General features: G+C 59.6%; 10 protein-coding genes across 10 annotated transcripts; 7 read left to right on the plus strand and 3 right to left on the minus strand.

Moving 5' to 3' along the window:
- Positions 1–1474: 1474 nt before the first annotated feature.
- GGTG_03770 (hypothetical protein) lies at positions 1475–4807 on the plus strand. Its single transcript, XM_009221552.1, has 2 exons — positions 1475–2139; positions 2225–4807. Exons 1-2 carry the CDS (start codon positions 1882–1884, stop codon positions 4229–4231), a joined length of 2265 nt encoding a protein of 754 aa, XP_009219816.1. The 5' UTR covers positions 1475–1881; the 3' UTR covers positions 4232–4807.
- Positions 4808–4814: 7 nt separating this feature from the next.
- Positions 4815–7646, plus strand: GGTG_03771 (inactive carboxylesterase 4; the record flags this gene model as incomplete). The annotated part of the gene is made up of 7 exons (XM_009221553.1): positions 4815–4993; positions 5095–5485; positions 5563–5790; positions 5859–6064; positions 6159–6255; positions 6367–6802; positions 6921–7646. 7 exons carry the CDS (start codon positions 4815–4817, stop codon positions 7244–7246), a joined length of 1863 nt encoding a protein of 620 aa, XP_009219817.1. The 3' UTR covers positions 7247–7646.
- GGTG_03772 (hypothetical protein) lies at positions 7397–8165 on the minus strand. Its single transcript, XM_009221554.1, has one exon. The coding sequence runs from the start codon at positions 7971–7973 to the stop codon at positions 7479–7481; it is 495 nt and encodes a 164-aa protein (XP_009219818.1). The 5' UTR covers positions 7974–8165; the 3' UTR covers positions 7397–7478.
- Positions 8166–9624: 1459 nt separating this feature from the next.
- GGTG_03773 (hypothetical protein) lies at positions 9625–11878 on the plus strand. The gene is made up of 3 exons (XM_009221555.1): positions 9625–10072; positions 10171–10320; positions 10389–11878. The coding sequence occupies exons 1-3, from the start codon at positions 10044–10046 to the stop codon at positions 11353–11355; spliced, it is 1146 nt and encodes a 381-aa protein (XP_009219819.1). The 5' UTR covers positions 9625–10043; the 3' UTR covers positions 11356–11878.
- A 1365-nt stretch (positions 11879–13243) lies between these two features.
- GGTG_03774 (hypothetical protein) lies at positions 13244–14050 on the minus strand. Its single transcript, XM_009221556.1, has 4 exons — positions 13866–14050; positions 13776–13807; positions 13652–13716; positions 13244–13565 (listed from the first exon to the last, which is right to left on the minus strand). Exons 1-4 carry the CDS (start codon positions 13928–13930, stop codon positions 13488–13490), a joined length of 240 nt encoding a protein of 79 aa, XP_009219820.1. The 5' UTR covers positions 13931–14050; the 3' UTR covers positions 13244–13487.
- Positions 14051–14131: 81 nt separating this feature from the next.
- GGTG_03775 (biotin-protein ligase) lies at positions 14132–16790 on the plus strand. Its single transcript, XM_009221557.1, has 5 exons — positions 14132–14308; positions 14384–15029; positions 15136–15690; positions 15761–16032; positions 16108–16790. The coding sequence occupies exons 1-5, from the start codon at positions 14272–14274 to the stop codon at positions 16599–16601; spliced, it is 2004 nt and encodes a 667-aa protein (XP_009219821.1). The 5' UTR covers positions 14132–14271; the 3' UTR covers positions 16602–16790.
- A 1147-nt stretch (positions 16791–17937) lies between these two features.
- Positions 17938–19614, plus strand: GGTG_03776 (integral membrane protein). Its single transcript, XM_009221558.1, has one exon. The coding sequence runs from the start codon at positions 17997–17999 to the stop codon at positions 19593–19595; it is 1599 nt and encodes a 532-aa protein (XP_009219822.1). The 5' UTR covers positions 17938–17996; the 3' UTR covers positions 19596–19614.
- A 693-nt stretch (positions 19615–20307) lies between these two features.
- Positions 20308–23107, plus strand: GGTG_03777 (hypothetical protein). The gene is made up of 2 exons (XM_009221559.1): positions 20308–21375; positions 21431–23107. Exons 1-2 carry the CDS (start codon positions 21059–21061, stop codon positions 22878–22880), a joined length of 1767 nt encoding a protein of 588 aa, XP_009219823.1. The 5' UTR covers positions 20308–21058; the 3' UTR covers positions 22881–23107.
- On the minus strand, positions 22987–24274 carry GGTG_03778 (mitochondrial import inner membrane translocase subunit tim-16). The gene is made up of 2 exons (XM_009221560.1): positions 24053–24274; positions 22987–23962 (listed from the first exon to the last, which is right to left on the minus strand). Exons 1-2 carry the CDS (start codon positions 24053–24055, stop codon positions 23516–23518), a joined length of 450 nt encoding a protein of 149 aa, XP_009219824.1. The 5' UTR covers positions 24056–24274; the 3' UTR covers positions 22987–23515.
- A 129-nt stretch (positions 24275–24403) lies between these two features.
- On the plus strand, positions 24404–26767 carry GGTG_03779 (hypothetical protein). Its single transcript, XM_009221561.1, has 2 exons — positions 24404–25140; positions 25233–26767. The coding sequence occupies exons 1-2, from the start codon at positions 24772–24774 to the stop codon at positions 25875–25877; spliced, it is 1014 nt and encodes a 337-aa protein (XP_009219825.1). The 5' UTR covers positions 24404–24771; the 3' UTR covers positions 25878–26767.
- The last annotated feature ends 267 nt before the right edge of the window (positions 26768–27034 follow it).

Genomic DNA, 27034 nt, shown 5'->3' on the forward strand with positions numbered 1-27034 from the left:
ACGTGTCCCCGGACGACATGATACACGTAGGGGGCCTCATGTTGTTTTCGTGGCAGTGGGTGGCCGTGGGCCTCGATGCGCCCCTATTCAGGGCATGGGAAACTCTAACTGCGAAAGAAACCACCCATCCCCCAGTCAATCGCCAAGCCCGCTGTGGCCGCAATACAGCCTAAGCAAGCCAGGGCACCCATCCCCTGCTTGAAAAGGTACAGGTCCCAGGGATCACAAACCTTAGAACGGTGGATCCTAGGGGTACATCAGTTTGGCTTGGTTTTCCAAGGAAAAAAATGTTCTTGCTCCACCGCACTAGTGTTTGTGATCCCTGGAACCTATACTTCCTGCAACCCGACAGAAAACTGTTCAAACTTGTGCACGTCAATTGAGCTAATCCCTTGTCGCGGGCCAGTCAGGGTGCCACTTTTAAGTGGGTAGGTGGTTATATACCCATCACACCTAGTACAGGGAAAATAGGATATTAAACGTTACGACCCGCAGATCCTTCCTAATTAGGCCACTTTAAATCTACATTTTTTCCCATAGAAAATTCCGCCAAATTAATGTACCGCTACCCGCGCCTCCATTTACCAGAACCCACTAGAATCGTCCCAAGTTGTTAGTCACAATACATTAATTCCTACTACAAATTGTGCGTTAAGATATGTACCCCTATCCCCCTTGCTTATACCCTTGCTGACAAGACCCACAGCGCAACGTTTGATATCCTATTTTCCCTGTATGTGGTCGACCTCTGGCGGGGCAGCTGACGTGGAGTGGAGGCTTCAGCGGTGGCACCTCTTCCACCTATCAATTGCTGCTGCGGTCTCGGGGATTTACCATCTGCGAGGGTAAGTTGAACAGTAAAAACCCACCTCCCAACGGGGGTTAAAACTGGAGATCACAGGGGTGGCGAAAGTGGGGTCACGTGCTGGCATGAAGTCACTGCCATTATTGAAGTTGGTGAAAGAAGGAGAGAAATCGAGAAAAGCTTTTGAAGGACGAGAAATTCTTGAAGTCTCGTAACATCTACCGCGGCCCCTGCGATTTCCAGTTTCAACCCCCCTGTTACTGGGTGGATTTTTACTCTTTATTTCCCCCGCAGATGGTAGCACCCCCCTGCGCGACAACGTCAAGGTTGGGAAGCTCAATTCGATCTTGTGTTGACATGTGTTCGCTTCGCTTGGTGTTCGATCCTTGGTGGGAATGACAACGACAGGTAGCAGGGGGGGGGGTTCCTTTTCCTTTTTTTTTTTTTTTTTTTTTTTTTGACAAGGACCGACCATCAGCCTCGTTGCAGCTTCTCGAGCTTGTCTGCCTTGACAGTCCGCCTCGCCATCTGCCCGCACGGCCTGTCCACTGGGCGCTTTCCCTGGTCCCATGCCTGAGTCCTCAAGGATAGAGGCGAGCTGTCCGTTTGTAGGACTTGGCTCGCGTCGCCCTGCAAAGCCCCAAACGTCCTTCGCCGGCATGCATGGGTGATGTGCCGATAGGACCACCCAAGGCGGCGCACAGCGGCAGCCTGCCTGGTTGAGGCCTACCGAGCCAGCCGTGGCTTGGTGCACCGCTAGCCCAAATCCCCTCAGCCGCCGCCACAAATTGCCAATGATGTGTAACCAATAGTGCCGCCGCTCGGTCCTGGGGCTGCCTGCCAGGGTGCCTGTCTAGAGCTGAGATGGAGGAGAAACAGTCACACCGGACGAACGCGCAGAGGAGGGGAAGCTGGACCAAGAAGTAAAAAGTATATCATCAGCCGCCCTGGCAGTGTACTTGGCTGTTGTCTGTAGTCCTCCTGAGCAGTGGCAGCAACACATCTAAGCCAGGCCTGAACCACCACAGCCCCCCGACCCCGTGCAACCGCAAGCTTTGGGAAAGGCAACCACCAAGATGCTTGACCGGGAGCAGATATCCGAAACGGCCTGGAAATGGCGCTGCAAGATCAAGCAGTCCGTCACGCGCGGCGAGAAAACCGCCTCCGACTTTTCGGCGGATGACAGCTCAATCGAGCCTGCCAAAGCTGGGCGGCCAGGCGGCTTGTCCACGACAGCCGGTCCTACTAAGGACCCCATCCTGGGATCTAGCCCATCCGTGAAGATGCTGTACGAGGGACGCTCGTGTGGGGATGACTATGTGGACTGGGTTGACGTGAGTGTTTTCCTTTCTTCTCCAATATTGCGGTTAGTGTCTTCCCGTCACTGCCCAACATGCTAACTCTACAAACAAATCACAGTATCCACCCAAACAGTTGAGCAAGACTGCGGCGCGCGCGCAGGATCGCGTGGCTATCAGGCTCTACAAGGTCAAGGACAAGGACAAGCCCGTCATCTCGGGCCGCTTTGCTCTCAAGTATCACAAAATCGATATCCAGAATCCGGCTATGGTGGCCGCCCTCGAGCCCATCCTGAAACAGGAGGAGTGCCACCTGGATGTGAACGAAACTGCAACCTTCACCGAGCCCTTTCGCCCGCTCTACTTCTGCCAGGATCAGATCGTGGCCAAGTACCGAAGCCTCGCTGATGGCGATGCTCTCAAGCCCTTTATGCACCTGCTCGTCAGGGTCCTGGATGACGTCTTCTCCGACCTCAAAGCCAAGACAGCGGCTCTCAAGGAGAAGGGCCTCATCTCTTTCAAAACCGCCTGGACATTCTTCCCCCGGGACTCCGTCGTCATATCGTACGCCCGGAACTGCGAGATGCTATGCAAGGTCGTCGACACAGCGGTCCAGAAGGACATGTGTGGCACATCGCTGGCTATTCGCTGCAAAGTGATGCGCTTCAACGGCGAGGCCTTTCTCTGGGACGATCACAATGTTAAGATTCCCGCGTTTGCCGGAAATCTGCCCATTCCCGAGCTGCCTCACTACCCCCTTCACTTCCATCCGGATGCCGACCAAGTCAAATCTCGCATGGTCTCTAGGGGTGCAAAGGTCTTGGATTACCAAGGACTTACGTACTGCTGCTACACGGGTCTCGCTATCCGCCAGGCAGAGAGCAAGAACCCGGCTGAGAAGGACTGCATCGAGAAACACAATGTCGACGGTCGGATTCTCATCGACGTGCTCGGCTACAAGAAGCATCATCTTGCGCAGGGCGTCCGAGAAGACAAGGACCCTCACACGACGAAGAATACGGTTCAGGGAACTGGCCGGACTGGAGCCGCTCCTGGGAAGCAAGCGGCGAACACGAACGCGCCTGCCCCCGCGAAGCGGCTAACGGAGGAGGAGCAAGCAAAAAACAGACAGGCAATGCTCCACGACGAGAACAGACTGATGTTCATGTACCCGCTGATGGAAGGCTATGCGCTCAAGAACAAGCTCTGGATGAGCTTCTACATTGAGGAGATCAGGCCCATGGTCTGGAACGACGAGGCCTACGAGCATCTGGTTTACGACGAGCAGCAGAAGGACCTCGTACTCTCGTTTGTCGAGAACCACACCCAGAACAACCGCCACAAGGAGCTCGACGTCATCATGGGCAAAGGCCAGGGCTTGATAATTCTCTTGTCGGGCCCTCCGGGCACAGGCAAGACGCTGACGGCAGAGGCGGTCGCCGACAAAACTCACAGGCCGTTGTTCTACCTCCAGGCCGAAGACCTTGGCATCAACGCTGCAGCTCTGGGTGCCAACATCAAGACCATTTTCGAAATGGCCACCGAGTGGGACGCCGTCATCCTTCTGGACGAGGCCGACGTCTTCATGGCCGAGCGGCACCCACAGGACATTGCCCGCAATGAACTTGTCAGCATATTCCTGCGCGAGCTCGAGTACTTCAAGGGCATCATCTTCCTCACGACCAACCTTTACGACACCATCGACAGCGCCTTCAGGAGCCGCGTCTCGCTGCATCTCCTGTTCAAGTCGCTCAACACGGAGGCGCGTTTGATAGTGTGGCAAAAGTTCCTGGGACGGCTTCCCAAGGCCGAATCGAGAGCTCTGGCATCCAGCGGCGAAGAGAAAAGCCCTAGCGGCAAGGGCAAGGGCGCTGCAGCGCCCGATGGCGCCGCGGCCAGCGAGGGCGATAGCGGGGATGTGCAGGAGCTCACGCAAGAAGACATCAAGGAGCTGGCTGGCTGGCAGCTCAACGGGCGCGAAATCAAGAATGCAGTACGCATGGTACAGTCGTGGTGCACACACAAGGGCTACAACCTCACGCTGGACCGCCTGGAAAGCGGCATAAAGGTTACATCGCCGCACGCGAACAAGGATACCAAGCATGATACGAGTCTCTATGATGAGTGATCAAGGGATGTCGGGGGAAGGCTACTTGGTGGAACAGGGCAAGTAAGACAGCATAACCAAATAACATGCGAAAAACAATCAGAACAGAAAGACTTTTACGCGGCCATTGGCCGAAAGGCATCATGGTGCTGTGGTATTTTGCCATGTTGAGCCATCCTTGGCAGTTCCCTGTTAGAGCGGGGAAGGCATGCAGACAGGTTGCGTCGACGCTAGGCCTTTCTCGCCCTTTTCGATGCGCCCAGCCGCGCCGATTGGCCCTTTACCCGCTCACCCCCGCCTGCCTCTCAGCCGGCGAGAGCGCCTGAACTGCCATCGATGTTACATGAGATACCTTACGGGCGGGGGTGGGCTAGAGGGCATGTGCTATCATCGCCTTGTCTTTTTCCCCGTCTTGGCTGGCCGGACAGGGATGTGGAAACCCGGCCAGACCGGCGGAGTTCCTTGGCGGACCTATATAACTAGGACGAGAGCATCATAAAGGAAATATTGAGACTTTGGCTGTACCCGCTGTCCTGCACGCAATATACACCCTTTGGATCAAAAGAACCAGCCTCGACACTGCCCTGGATCTGTAGTAGCCATGATGGGCGCCCGCGTCCTTTTGCACTCGGTGCTCGTTTGCCTGGCTGGACTCACGCTCACCAACGCAGCCGCGGTGGTGAGGAGTGACGCCAAAACTGCCAACCCGGCGGTGGTAGACCTTGGGTATGCCGCTTATCAGGGTCTCGAAAACTCGACCACCGGTTTGACGGTATGGAGAGGGTCAGTAGAGCAGGATACATCTTGTTGTTAAGCGAATCATGTCAAAGGCAACGTTACTAATACGAGACCATATCTAACCCGCACTTTCCCGCACCAAACAGGATACGGTATGCAGCACCTCCAACAGGAAAGTTGAGGTGGCAGGCGCCCAAGCCTCCGGTGGCGAACCGGACAAGTGTTATAGTGGCCGATACGTTTGGGCCGCAATGTCCGCAGCAGTTTCCGGCATCAGACTCCGCCCCGCCCTTTCTGCAGGGCGATGAGGACTGTCTCTTCCTGGACCTTTACGCGCCGACCGGGAAGAGAAGCCATGCTCCCACCGAGAAGAGCGAGGATGGCGATGACCAGGACTCGGATTCACGGACGGGTGGCCTCCCCGTCCTTGTGTATATCCACGGAGGCGGATATGGGCTCGACAACTCGAGGTTGGACATGACCGGGTTTCTCAACGCCAATGACAACAGGTTCATCGTCGTCTCGATACAGTACCGGGTAGGTCGTGGCATGTTGATCGGTGGTTCGTAGCGCTTGAATATGTCTCGCTAACGCAAACTACGACTGGATAACAGCTGGGAGCGTTTGGCTTCCTTGCATCACCCGAGATCAAGGAAAAGGGAACTCTGAACGCAGGTCTGTTGGATCAGGAGTTCGCCCTGCAATGGGTTCAACGCCATGTTTCAAAGTTCGGAGGCAACCCGAGAAAGGTGACTCTGTATGGCGAGTCGGCTGGCGGGGGCTCGGTAATGATTCTCTCCGTCGCCAGGGACGGCAAGACGGGCACTTCGCTCTTTAGAAGTGTAAGAGCCGTCCGAGGGCAGGAGGGTGCACGTGGACGGTGGCCGGCATACTGACAGGATCAACAAAGGGCATCGCTGCGTCGCCGTACCTGCCCACGCAGCCCTACTACCACGACAACATACCCAAAGACCGTTACCGCGACTTCGCAGTAGCCGCGGGCTGCCCCGACTCGGGCCCGGTATTCGACTGCCTCGTCTCGGCCGACAGCCAGGCGTTGATTTTTGCCAACGCCAACGCCACGGGTCCCCGCAGCAGCGTCCCGTATGGAAACTGGTAGGCTAGGCTCGCTTGTAGCATATTCTGGACTTGCCCACGTCGTTGCTTCTACTGGCCTGCTGCTTGGATCTGACTGCAAGCCGCTCTTCAGGGCCTTTATCCCCGTAACGGATGGGACTTACCTCACAGAGCCCGCTAGCGTTCTCCTATCTCGAGGCGCGGTCAACGGGAAAAAGATTCTGACAGCGGTAGGTGCCACTCTGAGCAAGGGGTGCTGATTATCTGGGCATTGTGGCCCTTGATACCCACAGCCGGTCCTTTGGAGGCCCGTAGCTCACCCTTGTATAATGGTTGAGCAGAACAACGCCAACGAGGCGGCGCTGTTCACGCCTACGACGATCACGACCGAAGAGATCCTGAGGGCGTGGATCAAGAGCAACTACGTCAACCTGTCCGAGCAAAACGTCACGGCCATCCTCGACGCCTATCCCAGCGTCCCGGGCCCCGACGACCCCAGCAGCCCGCGGTTCGAAACCAGCGGCCTCGGCCCGGCCACCGCCGTTAACGTCAGCCAGGTCGCCGCGGGCCACCAGCAGAGGGCCTACAACATCTACGCCGAGTCCACCTTTGTCTGCTCGGCCTACTGGCTGGCCGACGCCTTCAGTAGCGCTAGGGGCCGCGAGACGTTTTACTACCAGTACTCCATCCCCTTTGCCCGCCATGGCGTCGACCTCGTGGCCGCGTACCTCACTCCCGAGCCGTCGCATGGTCCCGACTTTATCCGGGCTTTTCGACGTGAGTGCCATGCCCCGCACCCATACTCGAAGCCAGAGCCCAGACATTTGTAGCATGGCTAGCCCTAGTTGGTCACGACTTGTATTGGATTCACACTAAATTGCCCCCTGTACTCTAGGAATGTACGGCAACTTCATCGTTAGCGGCAACCCTTCCATCGACAACAGGCTAGCCAACGGCGCCTCGGCCCCGGACCCGAACAAGCCGAATCCGGCAAGCCGCTGGCCGAGGTGGACAGAGGACAACCGCGCCCTTGTCAACCTGAACCAGACCGGCGGGACCCCGTACAGGGTCGTGGCCTCGGCTGGGATTGAGGTCACCGAGTTCTCCCAGCCGGGCCTGAGCAACGACTTTTGGCAGGCCGACGCCTACGCGTGGGAGGGCGGGCGAGGGCGGAGGTGCGATTTCTGGAAGACTGCCATCAACAGGTTTGTTCCTCAGTGACGGTTTCAGGGATGGTATCAGGGGCCTGGCAGCTTTTTGGGTCAAGTCACGGCAGCATTTACACATGCAACCTGATGAAAAGCAAGAGTAGCAATGTCAACCGGTGCGTTCAGGCGCATTTTTTGAGCTGGATAATCAAACAATGGATGCCGAGAACGCGCCGCGAAGGTGCCGGTCCAATCACTACACCTAGCAGGCCTGGGAAAAGCAAGACGAGCCGGATAGCTCTCCTTCACGACCGCCCTCGGTCAAGATCGGCGTGCTCGGACCTGGGCACGGCGCATCGCCTCATGATGGAGACGACGGTCGGGAGGTCCAGCCTCGTGTCGACCACGACGTCGACAGAGCCCTCGGTGCAGGTGAGCAGGTGCAGGCGGCAGCTGCCGCGGGTGTCGCCCAGGAAGTCGGCCAGGCCGCGGAGGTAGTCGGCCGCGTCGCACCGGAGCGTCTCGTCCACGCCGACAAAGACACCGGGGTCCCCTTCGTCGTCGCCGTCGTCGTCGTTGTCGCGCGCGCGGACGTAGACGCGGTCGCTGCCCCGGTTGTGCCAGTACACCCGCAGCTCCTGGCGTGCCGCCGCCCGCCCGCGCTGTAGGGTCCTGCCCCTCTCCGGTTCTGGCTCTCGTTGCGCGGCCCGCCGCCCGCGATGGGACCTGTCGTCGTTTACTTCGGGCCTCGCGCTGTGGCCGGGTGTCGTCGCCCACCCCTTTGGCGCAGACGATGCCATCGTTGGCAGCTTGTGGCGTAGCCGGGCCGGCTGTGTGGCAAGTTGTATGTTACGTCAGATGGGTCAGTGTGTTAGCCAACCTTCATGTCTGGCTTCTGGCGGAGGAAGCCGTTGATTGAATAGTTGAGAACCTCTCCAAGGACAGTATCCTTTTCAGGTAGCTTGCGTCTTTATGGAAAATGTAGGTTGCATATGGCCCAAAGGAGAAGTAGGATGCTGTTGTTGAGAGTTGAGGCGGTCCACCGGGCCTTTTATAGAGCACAACCGATACACACGGTGACACCACTCGAAGTCGGTGATATGGGGCACATGTGGTAGCATCACCTCACGACGAGGTTGGACAAACTAGGGTGTGTCGGGAGTGCTGGGGACAATTCCATTCTCAACTGTAGCTATCACCTCGAGTGCCGTCACGTATCGACCTTCGGCACCCCTGCTTGTTGCTGTAGTTGTCAGGGTACCCCCTGTTCCTGCCCCTGCCCCTATGCTTGTCCTGTTCCTGTCCTTATGTTATCCCGATGTCTATTCCCGGCACGGTCACGGCACTGAAAGGAATAGACATTTACCAGAGGTGACTAACTGTACAAAAAAGACATTCCGAGATCAGAAGGAGTTACTACTTTCGAACAGGCCCATGTGGTTCTGCAGAATGATGATCGGAAACGGCAATTATTGGAAGGGCGTGGTTGTGGATTTGATACGTCAGTGTAGTTCCGTCTTGACTTGGGCTCTCCTTAAGCTTCTTCTCCTCCCCCATCCAGGCCGCAATCGGGTTACCATCCTAGATCCAGCCTTGGCAAAGGCTCGCTCTAGACTTCAGGGTCCAGGACGTGACACAGCAGGCTCATGCACGCACGACGTGGACAGGGCGAGATGCCGCCAGGTTTGGCGCTGGCGGTTTTTTCTTTCTTTTTTGAGGTAGTAGAGAATCTGGCATGCAAATTAAGATGCTGGCTGCAGACGTGCCTGGACGGGAGACGACCATGATCTGGTCTGGCCTCGACGACGATGGAAGGCGCATTGTGTGCATTCGCCAACCCCCCACTAGTCAACGTCAGCCGACGCCCCGCAATTGAGCCCATCCCCGCTTGGGCTGCGGGACCGACTCCCAGCGCAAAATGGGGCTAGCCTACCGCAATCACAGGGCCCCTCGGGCGGAATCCCACCGCCTGTCCCCAGGTACATGCCTTCTGACGGCACCTGGGCGACCAGCTGGGCTGTTCACCAGACGTCGATGACGTAGGCCTCAATCCCATAGAGCACAGCCGTCTGTACATACCTTTTGGGTAGGTACGTGTACCTCTGGGTACCTCTGGCACTTTCACAGCACAACACAACACAACACAGCACAGGGCACTCCGAGCCTGACGCCGATAACTCAGCTGAAGTTCCAGGCAACGATGCGACGCGAGGAAAGCATGCGTGGGCAGTGCGTGCCCCGTTGTGCAAAGACGAGGTAGGGATTGAGTAGTGTGTACTGGGAACAAAGCCGCTGTTTTGTCCGCATGCTACCCTGTGACACGCAGCACTATTTGGTGTCGCGGGGCACTTTTTTTTATTCTCTTTTAGCTAGCAACCAGTCGAGCTAATGCCGACGCGTGCCTCCCCAGTTGTACCCGGCGGGTCGGGCAGGTGGTGGTGGTGGTGGTGGTGGTGGTGTGGTGGGGGAGGAGCGAGGGGGAGCTGGGCCAAGGTACCACGGTACTTGGCCAAACCGGGCTCTGATCCATCCATGTGGGCTGGCGACGGGCACGCTTGCATGCCTGCCCGGTCCATCCATTGTGCATCAATCATCCATCCGGCCTTAGCTTCCGCCGCTTCCTTTCTTCTGCCCTCGACCTCGCCCCCTTGCCGGCCTTTTTCTTCCCGTCCGCCCCGACCTCCTTCTTCCTGTCCTAGCCCCATACTTACCTAGCTATCCCTCTGGCGCCGATATGACGCCCGCCCTCCTCGATCCGCCACCGAACAAGACCAGATAGAAACCGAATCTTCCTAGACGCAGCCGCAGACGCAGATTCAGACCGATCCGACGGCATCGCCCTTGGCTTGCCTCGAAACCTTTCGTCGACCATGTTTGACATCTTCGCAAAAACGCTTTCGTACGTTGCTGGCCGCACCACCAACATATAGACAATCAGACCCCCGCCTCCGTCTCGAGACCCGAAGGCTAACTCAAGCGCTCGCCCAAGCGACACAGCTCCATCGCTTCCTTCCTCTTCCCCCTCTTTGGTTCCTACAAGGCTCTCAAGACCAACGATCCGGCCCAGCTGACGCCATGGCTGATGTATTGGGTTGTGCTCGCCTGCGCGCTCCTTGTTGAGTCCTGGACCGACTGGTTTCTATGCTGGTATGCCGATAAATCCTGTGCCGCCTACCCCGGCCTTCTTGCTGACTCTCCCTCGTTTGCGTGTCCAGGGTACCCTTCTACGCCTATATACGCTTGTTCTTCTTCCTATACCTCATCCTGCCCCAGACCCAGGGCGCTCGCATCATCTACCAGGAGCAAATCCACCCGTACCTGCAGAAGAACGAGGACGCCATCGACGAGTTCATCGCCTCGACCCACGAGAAGCTTCGCGCCGCCGGCCTGGCCTACTTGCAGGACGCCATCGAGTGGTTCAAGACCAAGGTCCTGGGCCTACCGCCCACGCCCGAGCAGGCCCCACCTCCCACGGCCGCTCAGTCGGCCCAGTCCTACACTCAGAACCTGTTTGCTAGGTTCAGCCTGCCCGCCGCGCGTTGGGGTGGTGCCGCCGGTGCTCCGGACCCTGCCGCCGGCGGGGCCGGCGGGAATGATGTATTCAGCATGCTGGCGGGCGCCGTGAGCGCCGCCCTCAGCGCACCCTCTACTGCCGCCCCTGGTCATGGCAACGTCTCGAGGAGCGCCGGCGCCTCGAGCAGCATAATCCCCAGCTCCGTTGGTGAGGCCGACAAGGCTGATTTCATCGCGACCCAGCGCGACCGCCTGACCGCGTTGCTGGCCGTGCTCGACCGCGAGGCGGCCCAGCTACCCAACTCCAAAGCTCCGACTTCGTCGTCAACCCCTTCGGCCCCATCACAGTCGAGGTTCGGCCGTGTGCTTGAGGCCGTGGAGGGCCTCAACCTGGAGAAAAACATCAGCTCGGGTAGCTTCCCGTGGAAAAACTCGGCCGCAACCGACGAGTCCTCGGGCAGTGGGCTGAGCAAGTCGAGGAGCGAGCAGGACTTTGAGAAGATCGAAGCCGAGAGCGGGGCCGAGGACGCTGACGACGGCACGGGCGTCCGGCGCCGGGGGCCCCAGGCCGGCGGTGCCTGGAACCCTTTCGGCTGGGGAGCTTCGCCGTCGGCCGGCGGCCCAGGCGCCCACCCCGATGCTGGCGCGAGCTCTGGTGTCGACAAGTGAACGAGTCGGCCATGACGCATGAATTTTGGCTTGCCATTGCCACCTTGTGGTTCACATTTGGCGAACATCTAACGCCTTTATCCTTCTTTAGTCAAGGGAGCTTTTTTTTTTTTGGATTTGGATTTGTTGGGTTTGCATACATCATTCTTTCAACCTGAGTGGTCGGGGGCCAAGGGAAAACCGGCGCAATTAGAGCTTGCCGCAAGGTGGACTTTCACGTCCGTCCGACTTGGCCGAGTGCCAGCTTGCTTGTGGCGATGCGCACAGGCTTTGTACATAAGTAGTTGACAGACAGCTGCAGAGACGATGGCCTATGCGCAGACGTCCGCCAAGTAGCGCTGGTTCATCATCATGACCTTGATACGAGGCTGGCAGGCACCATGTATGAGTTAGGACATGTTTCAACAGCATAGACATGCTCATTGCGATTTCTATACTTTGATCTATGTTACACGCGCCGGTTCGTGGGACAGACAAAAAATTTGCTACATACAATATCAGGTATCTAGGCCGCAGTCCAGGGTTCCTTCAATGACATCAATCATGTCGTCGGCCAGGGTGGCCAGCGAATTAGGCATGCTAAGAGCGGAGGGTGGAGCGGCGGCTGCTGCTCGGGATTTTATGAACAGTCGTCTAATGCTCGTCCTCGTCCTCAGGTCCTCTTGTAAGGATAGGCGACCTCGCCGTCCTTGCGCGTCCAGATCTGGCGCTTCTTCTTGTTGACGACGTGCTCTACCCAGACCTCCTGGGCGTACTGCTTCTTGAAGGAGCGGATGAAGCGCGGGTCCCAGAGCTCGGAGCCGATGCCGAGGTCCTTGCAGCAGCGCATCAGGGCGTTGGACTTGCAGCCCTCGCCCGCGGTGGGGATTGACTCGTCGCTGAAGTATTGGCACTCGCCCCGGGCCTGGCCGACGAATCTGTGCTCGAGTTTATTAGTAAAGGGCAGGAGGAGGAAAAGGGGGTTAAAACGAAAAAAAAAAAGAGTACACACCTGCCGTGGCAAACGAGCGCATACTCCCTGGTGACAATCTTCTCGCCGACGATGAGCTCGCCGCGGGGCGCCAGGCCCCAGCCGCCCGGGCCGAAGGCGCGGTTCAGGATGCGGCGGTACTTGATCTCGGGCAGGTAGATGATGCCGTCGGGCTTGACCTCGACGTCCTCGGGGTCGAGCGGGGCCATGAGGATCTGGGCCGCCTCGGTGCTGTAGGGGATGGAGCCCAGGCCGTGAAAGGAGGCGGACCAGTCGATGGTGCCGTCGCCGGCCGGCGGGTCGGGCACGGGCGTGAAGCGCGACGCCGCCGTGGCCGCCTCCGAGGGAGTCGCCGCTGCCTGCGGGTCGAGGATCGGGGTGGCGAGCGGCTCGGGCGCCATGGCCGGCTTTGCCGCTGCTGCTGCTGCTGCTGCTGCTGTCGGCTTCGCTGCTGTTGTGGTTGGCTTGGCCGCTGTGGTGGCGCTGGTGGTGGACGACTTGGAGTAGACGGCCCTGGCCGGCGCCCTGGGTTTGGCTGCGGACGAGGCCGCGGGCTTCGCTGTGACCACGGAGCGGCAGCCGAGCGGGGTGCGGAACGGGAGCAGCGCCGCCGGCCGGAGCGGCCGCAGTGTGCGCGTCGCCGAAGCTCTCATCTTGGGCGGATTGTTGTGAGAGGGGGAGGAAGGGGGTGTCGGGACGGGCGAGAGGGCGCGGGGAAGCACCGGGTGTCCAAACGAAGTGCCCGAGACGGCCGCTGCTGGCTGGCACGCTGTGGGCGGACAGAGGTCGGTACTTGAAGTTGCTCGGCAGCTGAGTTTCCCGCGGCTCTCGTTTGCGGATTTGGATTGTCGGCTCGACCGCAATTGACTGCGTCAATAGGTGTGGGAACAGGGAAAATCACGATGCGCAAATACTCGATATCAATCTTTGGAGCACATCAATTTGAAGATTTGGGTGGATCCACTAAGAAATCTGCTTGGCGCGGGAAGACTCCCCCCACGCGTTGAGGGGCGGGGCGGGAGCTTGGGCCAGTGATTGTAATCTGGTGTAATCTGGCGATGCCTTGTGCCCCTCTGGCGAGAATTCTCTCCATCCTGTTGACGGGCAGGGGCTGAGCTGGAGTGGTAGTCTAGCAACCATAATCAAATGCGAAAACCAGCCCTCACTCCCGCTCAGCATCCTTGGTCTGGGTGCGCTTGTCGTTATTGTGCCGTTTCCAGCACTCGCGGAATCGCGTCAACTGGATGGATGTTGTTGCCGCAAAGTCTCAGTGATATCGCATCAGTACGCCAGGCTGGGGAAAAGCAGAGCCGCAGCCGCACGTACCTCATCGGTGCATTTCCTCCAGTCCTTCTTCTCCGAGTGGCACTCTGTGAGCTTCCAGTTCTCGTCTAATGTGCCATCAGCCGTTATAACTCCCACAAGGTCAAAGGCACAGGGCGCCACGCACCTGCACAGCCGGTGCTGAATATGCGCTTGTCCCTGGACATGGCTTTGTCAGAAGGACATAGGGTCAGGGATCACGTCCTCACATGCATACCACTCGTCCGGCTCGTCATCGTCCTCGACTGCCTTATTCTCGGCATCACTTTCGTTCTTGGACATGCTTGAATTACTCGACGAGGCGAGACTTGAGTTGGTGGTTGAGGCTTGAGTCAATATCGTGCGATGTGTGATGTGTGCTTCAGTTTTTTGTAGTTGCAACTAGCGGCCGCTATGTAACCTCTATTCCAGGTGGTCCGGCGCACTAAAATCGGACCTCCGCAGCTGATTCAGGCTGCTCTGTCCCGTGCGTGCGCAATTCAAGACCTAGCGTCAGCACCAAACCCCAACTATTTGTACCTGACGGCCGTGATAAATCGCTCAACCTAAGCCTCACTATTTCCCATGGTTAGCACATCAACTCTAGTCAAGGCCATTGCCAACGCCGGCCTGGGTCTGCCAAGATGGCCACTAGGAAGCTGAACATCCTGATATACACAGGTTAATTCTCCTCATCCCCTTGGCTTCCATGTAGATCCAGGACATGTTGCTGACACCGACTTCACCACCCCAAAGGCAGCGGCGCCGCTACCGAATCGATAAAACATGCCGTCTTTACCCTGCGCCGGCTCCTGGCACCGAACTACGCCGTCTCCACCATCGGCGAGTCTGCGCTGCTCAAGGAGCCGTGGGCCCCTACCTGCGCCATGCTGGTGTTCCCCGGCGGCGCGGACCTCGGCTACTGCCGCGTGCTGAACGGCCCAGGGAACGCCGCCATCGCGGCCTTTGTCCGTCGCGGCGGCAGGTACCTCGGCTTCTGCGCCGGTGCCTACTACGGCTCCGCCCGCTGCGAGTTCGAGGTCGGCAACAAGGTCCTCGAGGTCGCCGGGCCTAGGGAGCTCGCCTTCTTTCCCGGCACCTGCCGCGGTGGCGCCTTTGCGGGGTTCCAGTACCACAGCGAGGCGGGCGCGAGGGCCGCCCTCGTCAGGCTCAGCCGCCATGAGTTCCCCGTGCGCCAGCCGGGCATGTCGGATACGCTGCGCACCTACTACAACGGCGGCGGCGTCTTTGTCGATGCCGCTGCCTTGGCATCCAAGGGGGTGCATGTGCTCGCCGAGTACGAGGACGAGATCGATGTCGACGGCGGGAGCGGAAGACCCGCCGCTGCTGTCCACGTCACAGTTGGAAACGGACACGCCTTGCTCTTCGGCCTCCACCCAGAGTATGTGTGCCCCGCAACGGCGCCGTCCAGGGGCCTAGTTCTGTGAGGGCTAAGTAAACACAGGCTCGGTTGACTAAGACATCTCACACCCGGCTTGCTTGCATAGATTCTCGCCTTCTCTCCTACCCCCTCAGTCGAGCGTCGAGGGATATGACAAGCTCATAAAAGATCTCACGGCCGACGAGGAAGCGCGGACCGCGTTCCTGCGAGCTTGCCTGACCAGGATCGGTCTGGATGCCGTGCAGGAAGCGGCGGCGACACCTTCGCCGACCAGCCTCCACCTCACTTCGGCCACACACCAAGAAGTCAGTGAACTGCTCCATTCACTTGAGGATGTCATTACCAAGGAGCACGGCGCAGAGCTCATCAAGGCAGAAGGCAACACGTTCCGTATTGTGAACTCGGCAACGGCATGGTCCATGTCCGACCTCGAGTACGCCGTCGACGGTGGCAGAGTCGAGAGGGGCACTAGCCCGCAGATAGAGAACCTGTTCGCGCACGAGGAGGGCTGGCCCAACCCCAAGATGACTCCTGCCTTCAATCACGCCCTATACTATTCCAGTCTGCAGAACTATCGCAGGCGGGAAACGAGCTCGTACGACTGGGGGAGCCCCTTGATGTACGGGGAAGTGGTGACGAGCACCAACACGATCCTTGAAACGTACCGTCTCCAGTCCTATTCTATAAGCTCTCAGCTTGGCCTCTCTTGAAAGCTTACTAACCAAGTACAGGAACCCGAAGCTTCTGGCCAAGCTGCCTACGGGATTCACCCTGGCCGCCACCACGCAGACCTCAGGCAGGGGCCGCGGCAACAATGTTTGGATTGCACCGCCCGGGGCTTTAATATTTTCCACCGTAATTAACCATCCAGCCCACCTTGTGGCCTCCCGGCCGATAGTGTTCATCCAGTATGTAGCCTCGATCGCTCTGATCGAGGCAATTCAGAGCTACGGCCAGGGCTACTCTGACATGCCAGTGAGGCTGAAGTGGCCCAACGACATATGTGAGTCTTCTCGCGCCGAAGCCATGTCGTCTCAGGGGACCAGCCGATGACTGACAAGATCGTGGCACACGACAGACTGCCGCGATCCCACGCAACCCGCAGATCCGCCGCAGTGGGTCAAGATCGGGGGTATGCTCGCCAACTGCTCATACGCGTCGGGCAACTACCAGGTGGTGCTGGGCATCGGCATCAACACGTCCAACCCGCGGCCGACGACGTCTCTGGACGCGCTGGCCGAGGCGGCCAAGCGACCGCCATTCCAGATCGAGCAGCTGCTGGCCCGCATACTGACACGCATCGAGGCGCTCTACAACGAGTTCATCTCGCGAGGGTTCACGGACGACCTCGAGGAGCGCTACTACAAACACTGGCTTCACTCGGACCAGCTGGTCACACTGGAAGCTGAGGGCGGCGTGCGGGCCAGGATCGCCGGCATCACCCGGGACTGGGGCATGCTGAAGGCGGAGGAGCTGGGAACGGGCGACAGGCCCACGGGCCGGATGTGGGCGCTGCAGAGCGACGAGAACAGCTTTGACTTTTGGAAGGGCCTGGTGAAGCGGAAGACCTAGACAGGCGCGATACAAACAGCGGGGTTGGGAGATCAGGGCTCTCGCTTCCGTCAAGATACGTATAGAATAGAAGGACAGGAAAAGGAGAAAAGAGCGAACTTCGAATCTCACACTTGCAAGTACACCATCCGACACCGCCTTGGTCGTGGATGGAGGACGCAGCTGCGAGTACCCGGCTCACCGCCATACAAGGAATTGCCCCCAAGACTCACCTACTTTGTTTCGCCCTGCGAGGTACGGACGGGAAGGCAGGTAGCCGCCGCAAGTTTCATCGCCCGGAAAGCCCATCATCACCTTTAGCCCTCTTTCGTCAAGGGCCGGCCTGAAGGAAGTGGTAACTAACCGTCCAGCTCACCGCCAACCATGAGAAGAAGAAGAAGAAGGAAAAAACCCAGTGTGTAACAATTGTGGATGTGATTACGCGTGTCGCACGTAGCAACACGGCGATGCTGCACTCTCGAGATCGCCGCTCTGGCATAAATCGACGTGGTTACAGATTCTGGGGAGGGAAGGAGGGACAGGGCTTCCCCGCAAAGCGTTCGGCTGTTATTGTCCTTTGTTGTTTTTTCCTCCCTCCTGGTTGATCCGGATTCCGTATTGCTGGGACCACTCCCCTCCAGCATTTCATCCTATTCTGCCTCAAATGCAGCCAATGGCGCACTCGTATTTGGGCACGGAGGGAGCACCCAAGTGGAGAGGAGGGGTGTATGCATCCATCATTGTGTGTGTACGTGCCCATGCGGGCTGCAGCCATTATTGTCGACATGCTCGTCCCGCCGCCGCCCCCAGACACTCCGCATCGCCCGATGTAGTATGGCAGACATGGGCAGGCGTAGGTAGGCGGATGCGCGCTCTGGCCACCATGGAAAGAAAGAGACGGCAGACGGCCCGGCAGCGTGCAGGACACTGAGCCCTCCTGCGTTCTGCCACCTTCTGCCACGTCCTTGCCCTTTCCCGCCTCTCGGCCGCGCACGCATCCGGCCCTCTGACCGCATGTGTCTCGATATTGCCACTGCACACATTTTCTCTGGTGCCGTCGGGGGCCCCGTGCGCCCACCACTGTTATGCCCTCCTTGCGGCCGTGTTGCGCCGCACGCAGATCGAGGACCGTATCGCTATCGCGCATGCCCTCGTATATATGCTACGGGGCCGCGCCCTGCGCCCATGGTGGGTTCCCGGTAGTATACCTAGTCATCACTTTTCCCTAGCATCCGACGTATACACACCTAACTCACCTACAGCGTCTCGCATTCAAGAGCTGGATCGCGCCGCATCGCGTCCCCAGACAGTCAGCTTTACCACAGAGGCTCCTGTGTGGAGTACACGGAGTCCGAATGCTTACGCTGGAATCTCGCGGTCAACTGTCTCGATAGCCGACAGTTGCCTGTTCACTCGATGGCTCCTCTCAACCAAACCCAGATGACACCGGCTTCGCAGGACCCGTCAGCGCCGCCAAGGGGAGGTGGCGGCTCGGCCATCATCGCCGGGCTCCTGGTCCCGCACGCCGTCTGCACCATCTTTATAGCCACGCGGGCGTGGTCGCGGCTGCGGGTGCTGCACAAGTGGTTCCTCGATGACACACTCATCGTTGCCGCCTGGGTCTTCTCGACCGCCGTCTGCGTCGTCTACACCATCGCCGCCGAGCTGCCCAGCATCGCGCAGTCCATGGTGCTCACGGCCAGCAGGGACGCGGGCCCGCTGGGCGACGAGGACGTCCGGCCGTACCTGCTGCGGACGTACCTCGGCCTCATCTTCTACCAGATGTGCCTTTGTCTCACCAAGCTCTCCATCCTGAGCTTCTACCTGCGCATGTTCAGCTCGCGGCCGCTCGAGCGCCGGCTCGCCTGGGCGACCGTCTGCCTCGTCCTCGCCTTCGGCCTGCCCCTGCTCGCCATGAGCATCTTCCAGTGCCACCCGGTCACGGGCGAGTTCTTTGGCAGCCGCGGCGGCGGCGGCGGCGGCGGCGGCGGGCCGCTGCTGTGCTTCTCCTTCACGCCGCTCCTCATCGCCAGCGCGAGCCTGCACACCGTCACCGACGCCTGGCTGATAGTGCTGGTAGTGCCCTGCGTCTGGACGCTGGAGCTGCCGCCGCGCCAGAGGGCGGCGCTCGGCGTCGTGCTCTCGCTCGGCGTCTTCGTCATGGCCGCCAGCCTGACGCGCCTGCAGCTCTCGCTGCACGCCAACCTCCGGCCCAGCGGCTCCGGCGTCCAGGCCACCGACGCGCTGGCCTTCTTCGTAATGACCATCCTCGAGTGCGACGTCGCGCTCATCTGCGCCTGCGCCCCGACCCTGCGCCCGCTGCTGGCCAGGTTGTGGCCCCGCTCCAGCATGGGCGAGGACCCGGCCAAGCGGCGGACGTCGGGGCGGACAGGCGGTGGCGGCGGCGGCGGGCGACGTCTCGCACGGCGTCGCACCCACAGCGCGAACCTGACGAGCATTATCAGCCACCAAGGAGTCTATCCCTGGGCGGCCAAGAGCGAAGCAGACAGCGCATCTAGCAAGCAGAGACACCAGCAGAACCAGGCAACACTTCAGCAGGCTCGGATCCCAGTGCCGCCGGCGCCGACCCACTCAGTCGCTTACCGGACGCCGACGACGCTGAGCCTGAAGAGCCTCATGAGCGTTGTCTCCCCCCGGAGCCGAAGCGCGACGGTGACGGACCGCGCCGAGGACCGGGCGGTCCTACTCCGGGACGGAGACTCCATGGAGCGGCGCAGGCGAAGCTCCGCAGGGAGCCACGGGCACGAGAGGACAAGAGCGGACAACACCGGCAAGGGCAACCGCAACAGCAACGGCGCCGGCGCCGGGGAGTGGTCGCACAGCCAGGAGAGCTTCGTGCTGGGGATGAACGACCCTGCCAGCCCGCACAGGCTGAGCCCCGTCTCGGGCTTCAGCGGTCCGACGCTGGCGGACGCCGACAGCCAATCGAGCGGCGATGAGGGTGCTGGGTTGGAGATGGGGAGACAGACGAGGGCAAGGACGAGGACGTCCTAGTCTAGAGGGCGAGTCTGTGCTGGCCAGGATGATACTCAGGTGCAGTATAGGTAGACACCTAGATACCTAACTACCTCCCTCCATAAGGTAGGGACATGATCAATGTATCGCTCGTTGTAGGCGTTGGACCTGAAAATCACGATTCTCGACGTCAACGTCTCAAAGCATGGACTTGGGCAGTGGGGCTTCCCCCGCCAATTTCCCCCAGTTCATCCTCAGCACGGTCCACCCTTGGCGTAACGGATAGGGTCGTATCCGTGCAGGGATTGGCCAGGCGCCATCTGATCCTGATGTCTGGATTTCCCCCTCCGTCCCATCTCAGACCCACCCCTGGCCAGTTGCGAAACCAGGGACCCCTGCCGGCCTCAGAGCTACCCGCCGCATATCGCCAGGGTGCCGTTGCATCTCGAGCACGATGGGTGACGATGGCCCTCAATATCCTTTGTTGCTCTGTTGCTCTACATCATATTCCTTCTATTGTAGCCTTACAGCTATCAAGTGATTGCTACGGGACTACCAGCTCCAGGCTGGGACTCTGCCTGACGCCTACGCGGCTCACCTAGACGCCACCCTTGCGACGGCATCCAACTCGTCTGCCTCAGCCCTCGTCGCACCCCATCCGAACTCTCTCAGATCCCATCCGATGCCGATATTGGAGGGGCCGATCCCGCCGCCTTGATTCCCACCCACCTGGCTCTTCCCCGGCCTTCCGGCTGGGCCTACCCGCCCTACGACCCTTGCCCATCCAGAACCCCACCTGCCGCTATCCGCTACCATGTCGTCTTCGGGTCTGGGCCTGCACGCTGGGGGCCACGCGGGATGTCCACCATCATCAACGTCTCTCCTCCCCCCTGCCATATCCGCCACTCCTGTGCTTTCTCTCGACTGTTGACTTCATGCCTTGGCCTCGTCTCTTTGCCCTTTTTGGTAGCCGAGTGGTGGATATTTCCCCGGTTTTGGAGATGGCCGCCGCGCGCGTCATCCGACACCGTTGGACGGTGCCCACAACGGGGTCTGGCCGTCTCTCGAGTCCCTCGGTCACACACCCCGGTCAAGTGAACCCTGACCTTTTTGCCCGGATGATCTTGCCTGGATTCACCATGGTGCCGCCTCCTTTATCATGGCCTTCCGCCTTCCAGCCGTTCTGTCGCCGGTTTTGTCCAGCTTGGTTATCTCATCCCCGAGCTTGTACTTTTGTCCCACCAACCATTATCACTGTCTCCCTTACCTAGCTCCTATTCGTTCGTCGTCCAGTTGAAATCAGGACCTAATTCACTCCGATCCTTATATACGTCTACTTATCCGCCGCCAGTCCGGGTTTACACTCGTCCGCCGGATATTCTCCTGTTGCTTTCAGGGTTCCCGGCCACAACAGCAAAGGGGCCAACCTCTGTGTCCGTCCTTTCACTCTCCCGCCCATCGTGTACAACACCCACCGTCTGGAACACGATGGTGGCCACATTATGTTGATGTCGAGGGCGTTGCACGTCCTTTCGCTAGGCCTGTCAGTATTTGCCGACGCTGATCCTGGCTCTGGACCTCAAAGTGTCCAAAACAAACCTTGCTCTCTCGAAGAAATTTGGGCGGCTGGTGGCTTAGCAAGGCCGGTGGGCGCACTCTCCGCGGAGCCAACACAGCGACGACTCAACCAAGTACAACGCAAAGCTCCGGTATCTTGGGATCTATGGAGATATGGACCAAATCAAGATCCGGGGTTCGTTCGAATCCTCGACGTAAAAAAGACCAAGAAAAATCTTGGAGTGAGACAGGAACCACTCAGGTGAGCTTGCGCCGTCGAGACATACATTTATATACTGAGCTGACATCCCACATAGCCTGGTATCTATACTCATTGCGACGACCACAGCAACTACTACAAAAACAGCCACTTCATTTGTAGCCACGGTCGTTTCAACATTCACACAGACCCTTACTTTTCTCAACCCTACACTTCAAACACAAACACAAACGGTTGCCATCACGTCTGTCATTGCTCGGGGGAAAAGGTCCCCTAGGACTATTATTCCTAAAAATGCCCTAGCAGCGACAACAGGTTATACGTTTACAACAGCCGCAGATGTACCCCCAGGCTTTCTTCTCTCCCGCGAAAAGCGGCAGGCTGGCCAGACATCTGTGGTGGCCGATATTCCGGCTATTCAAACATCGGCCACCACGGTAACAGCAACAACGACCATAACTGTTGGGGCAGGGACCCGCACGCGGATAATTACTATTTTCGCCACAGTAACGGTGGCACCTAATGCTAAAACAACTATCTTCACTACCACAACAATATTTACAACCTCAACTGCGATCACCACTAGTGCCGCCGGAGAGCCAACTACTGTCACAAACCCAGTGGCTCCTGGAGGAACCACGCGAGATCCTGCACTCAGCTCCGGAGCCGGCACCACCAGCGAGACCAGCACTGGCGGGACATCGACCGCTGTGACACCAACAACTGCCACAAGCTTGCCATCCACTTCGGTAACGACATCAGCCAGCATCCCACCGACTTCGACTGCTACCATAACCGACACCTCCAGCGGAACCGCAGGCCCTGGCACTTCGGCGCTGCCTTCTCCGACCGCTGGACCTCCGCACGGCTCCGCAGTCCCGGGCTCCATCCTCAGCTCCGACCAGATAGCCGGCATCGTGCTCGGGCTAATCTTCTTCATCTTCCTCCTCATAATAATGTCTTTACTACTGCGCCGCCTGATCCAGAAGCGCCGGGCGGCCCAGGCGGAACGGCGCCACGGGCTCGGCCTCGACCTGGGTGCGACGGCCCCGTCCGGCCCCTCCCTCGCGGCGTCCGACTCGACGCCCGGCGACGCCAACCGGGTGCGCATCGTGATCCGGCCGGCACCCCCGCCGCGTGGCGCCTCCGCCTCCGGCGCCGCACCCGACGACCAGCCGCGGTGGCCGACGCCGCCGCCGGGGAGCGACTGGGGCCCGACGCTCTTCCTGGACAACAACGGCAACACGCACGGGCGCAACTCGCCCGCCGCTGCCGCCGCCGCCGCCCCGCCCGACTCGCGGCGCTGGAGCATCACGAGCGACTTTGGCGGCACCCCCGGCCTGGGCCCTCCCGAGCCGGCCGTGGTGGCGGCGGCGGCGGCAGGGGCGTCGGGTGCGGTACGCTACTCGGGCGTGCCGTCGTCCGGGGTCATGGGGCGGTTCAGCGTTGCTGATGGTAGCAGTGTTGAGCGTGAAAGTCCGGCGCGCGGAGCCGAGCACACGGCCGCCACCGGCGGTGACGGGAGCGGAAACGTTAGTGGGGGGTGAAAGCGGGAGCAGCGGCGCCCCCCGGACGAGACTTTCCCCTCCCCCGACCCGCAGCAGACCAGGTTATAATATGGGGAGCGTAGGCATTGGTCGTGCAATATAATGTCACTTTTTCTTTACATAAATCAAAAGGTATTGGCTTTTTGTGATGGTACAGATTATATTCTACATACGCCGTCTCAAGAATCTTGGGGCGAAAAGCAAAGCAAGCAGCCTGATTTTCACCGCCCATCTGGCCCCAAGGCATATCCTGCCAGATTTAAACGCCGGGCCATGCAGCAGTCGAGTGAAGATGTGTGCCAGTATAGAGAGAATAAGGAAAAGTTTCGTAAGCGGAAGCAAATGTCGTGATGGCGGGGAGCCTTTCATGTCGCTAGAGAATGTGTGTAGAGGAGATGTCCTGGGTCGGGATTCGTGGCTAGTTTTCGTGACTTTGCCAACGTCGGTGTCGTCGCTGTTGTATGTGCCGCAGGAGGCCGCGGGGAAAGAGGACTGGAGCCCAAGCGGGGCTGGGTTGTGTCATCCCCTGCGCGATGTCTGGGGCGAGGGGTTGGCAGGCAGCAGATACGGATTTCTGGCCTGAATAGGTGCCCAGCGAGCATCTCCCACCGCCAGGCCCCGTGCGTTGCCCGGGGCTATATGTCCTTTGGCCGCTCCTTTGGCTGATTGTTGTAAACGTTGGGCTTCCACCCCTCCCGGATCTCGGCCTCCTGCTCCGCCTTCTCCATCATGGGCCGCAGCTCGTGCTCGAGGCGCTCGCGGGCGCGCAGGACCTTGCTCTGCAGGTAAAAGGAGCCGCCCTTTTGCGGGTCGTTTACGTCGAACAGGGTCTTGAAGCGGGACATGACCTCCTCGACGTTGCCCTGGCCGTCCTTTGGCGGCTTGACGTTGAGGATCTGGCACGCCTCGGACAGCGTCATGCTGCCCACGCCGCCGCCGCCGGCCGCACCCGTGGTCCCGCCGGCCTTGGCCTGGGCGCGCGCAAACTGCGACGACGCCTGCGCGTGCCTGTACGACTCGGCAAAGGCGCGGCCCAGCGACCTGCCGGCGATGATGGCGGCTTGTATTACTGCCCGGTGAGCCTGTTTTCGGAGGGGGGCAAGGGAGGCCGGTTAGCCTGGGGCTCGACGTCGAACGGTCCTCCTCGGCGGGATGGGGCGGGTGTTTCGTACCATTGTCGGTGTTGGTGCTTGCTGCTGCTGCTGCAGGTCACGGGGCTCTGTTGATTTTCACTCTGCTTTTGGCTGCCAGCACGCTCGAGGGTGTGACGGACGGGTTGTGCGGCAGGGTAGCCTCGAGGAGCTGGTCGGCGGCGGAGGGGGGCTGTCTCGCAGGAACGGGTGCGAGGTGGCGGGAAAAATCAGAAATGCGCCGACTTGTCGGGAATCCCGGCCGTTTTTGGTGCCCCACTTCGGATTAGATTGACCTACCATTGCGTGGCTCAAGCTTTCGGCCCAGCCACACAGGCAGCCTCCTGCCGTCACCACCTGCAGCAGGCGCGAGGCCACACAAGCCAGATCCATCAATCGCCGAACCGATTGAAAGCACAACGTCGCAGCTTTCCCGAGGCGCAAACCACCGCTGCCCCCTGCCAGCCACCAAGAGCTGCCTGCCTCCCTCCCCTCCCGAACGTCACTTTACTGGCCCCCATCGCACACGTGTCTTTGGCCTCGTGTGCCTCTCTATCGTCCAATTTTCTGGCGCCCGTCCGCCGCAATCCATTCCCGCAGCCCTCCTTCCCTTCATCGTTGCTGACCGCTGTGCGAGCGAGCATTGCGACCGACCGACCGACCGACCCTTTGGCAGCGCCTCCCTGCCTGCCCCCGTCCCCCACCATTTGCGCGCTCGACTTGCCAACCGACCCGTCTTCCCCCCATATCCTCCTACAATCATGTCTGGCTACTACGGCGCCCCGAATAACCAAGCATACGCCCCCTCGTCGGCGCAGAACCTCCAGTTCTACCCGTCAACATACTCGCCCGGCGTCGGCGGCGCCTCACAGCAGCAGGGTGGCGGCTACGGGGGATATGGCGTGCCTCCACAGGGCGGCGGCGGCGGCGGCGGCGGCGGCGGTGGTGGCTATGGCGCGTCGTCGGGTTTCAACTCGGGGTTCGGCGCCGCCGCGGGCGTGTCCGGTCGCATGGGCGAGCAGGGCGGCCTGAGGACGGGCTGGCTAGCCGCCTTCTCGACCGAAGGCTACGATGAGGAGCCGCCACTGCTCGAGGAGCTCGGCGTCAACTTTGGCCACATCCGGACAAAGGTGCGTGCGCTTCCATGGATCAGTCTTTTTCCCTTTCCTCCCGCTTCCTCCTCCAGGCAACGAACTAACGGGCAGTTATGTCACTCTCACAGACGCTCGCAGTTCTTAACCCCTTTGCGCGCATAGACCAGCACCTCATGGACGACTCGGACCAGGCCGGCCCAATCCTGTTCTTCCTCCTATTCGGCTTCTTCCTCCTCTTCTCAGGCAAGCTGCATTTCGGCTACATCTACGGGCTCGCCGCCCTCGGCTCCATCGCCCTGCACCTGATCCTCTCGCTCATGTCGCCCAGCGACGGCACCTCCGCGCACGGCGCGGGCCCCGGCGCCGCTCCCTACTCGTCGCCCTCGGGTTTCGCCGACGTCTCGGGCCCCGGCGTTCCGGGAGGCTCCGCACCAGGCGCCGGCGCCGGCAGCAACTTGTCGAGTACCCTGACCATCGGCCGTTCCGCCTCGGTCCTCGGATACTGCCTCCTACCCCTGGTCGTGACGTCGGCCGTCGGAGTCATCGTGCCCATGGACACCCCGTTCGGCATCATCCTGACCTCGTTCGCCATCTCGTGGTGCACCTACAGCGCCTCGGGCATCTTCTGCGCCGTCGGCCGCATGAAGGCCATGCGCCTCCTTGTCGCCTACCCTCTGGGCCTCTTCTACGTTGGCTTCGGTATCATGAGCATATTCAGCAGCCGCGGGAGCGGTGGATCCATGGCCAAGGTCATGTCGAACGCATCTGCGTGAGCGTCTAGATAGGCGCCACAACATCCTTATCCTAGCAGGCGAGGTTGGGGAAGAGCAAGAAAGAGAGAGGGAGAAGAATTCGAATGACTGCGCTATAGTCAAGGCACCTCCATCTTGTCCCGGGCCCGGAAACATGCTCATGTCGGCAGCCAAGACATTGGTTGGGCATCCTGCCTTCCTTCCCGAAACAGTCTCGAGTTCTTGTGCCCCCCGTCTGCGCTCGGCAACATGCAAACTAGCCTGGTGCATGCCCCGTCCTGGTCTGGCGGGTACTATACTGGCCCGGGGCGGTGCCCCACGAAGTCCGGTGCCTGGTCTTGCGAAGCCGAGTCAAGCTGATTCGGACAGGAACCATTGAAGGAGCGCCCCGCAAATATTCTTCTACCCCTGGGGTCTGGCCGCCGCTCACTTCCTCTCCCGGGTCTGGCCTTCTCCCTGCCCAAGGCAACTAGCTCGCACTTTGGTAAACCCAGCGCGGGTCCTGTATCACGCATATTCCGGTGTTTTTGGAGGATGGACATGTGGTGGGTGGGTGGTATCGGAATCTTGTATAAAAGCCCTGGGACCGGCGTCTGGCTCATCGGCTACGTTTTTTTCTTGTACTTGTTTTAAAATGAAGGTCCGAACGACTACAAGGAGGGACTCGCAAGCGTTTTTCACCTTCCGAGGCTGCACTTTGAAGTCATGTTCTGTTTCAAGAGTCTATAGTACTGAGCGGGCGAAAAAAGCCATGAAAAGATCAAATAGTTGCCCATCCCCAATTTCTTAGCTAACCCAAAGCCAACCAAAACCAGAAGCATTTTTGCATATAATACATGGGCACTGAGGAGATAAACTGTCAAATCCCAGTAAAAAAAAGAGGACGGGAGTGAGAGGAAAAGGAAAAAAAAGAGAAAAAAAAGAGAACTCGGAGCGTCGTCTTCCCTGGCATTTCTGGCTGAGGGCAATTTTTTTTATCCCAGCGCTCCATCAAATTACCAACCAGCGCCCAACCGAGTCAGTGAAGCCATGCGGAACTATAACGCGCAAGAGTGAACCAAAGCTATTAAATCGTGCCGTCTCCCGCAAGCCCCAGGCATGGGCAGAGCCAAGAAGCCCAGGGAACGGATGTATCGACTCGACATCGGTATAGAAAGTAAATGGATGTTGTACAGTTT

This window comes from Gaeumannomyces tritici (assembly GCF_000145635.1).
Source record: "Gaeumannomyces tritici R3-111a-1 unplaced genomic scaffold supercont2.2, whole genome shotgun sequence".
NCBI classification, from domain to species: Eukaryota; Fungi; Ascomycota; class Sordariomycetes; order Magnaporthales; family Magnaporthaceae; genus Gaeumannomyces; species Gaeumannomyces tritici.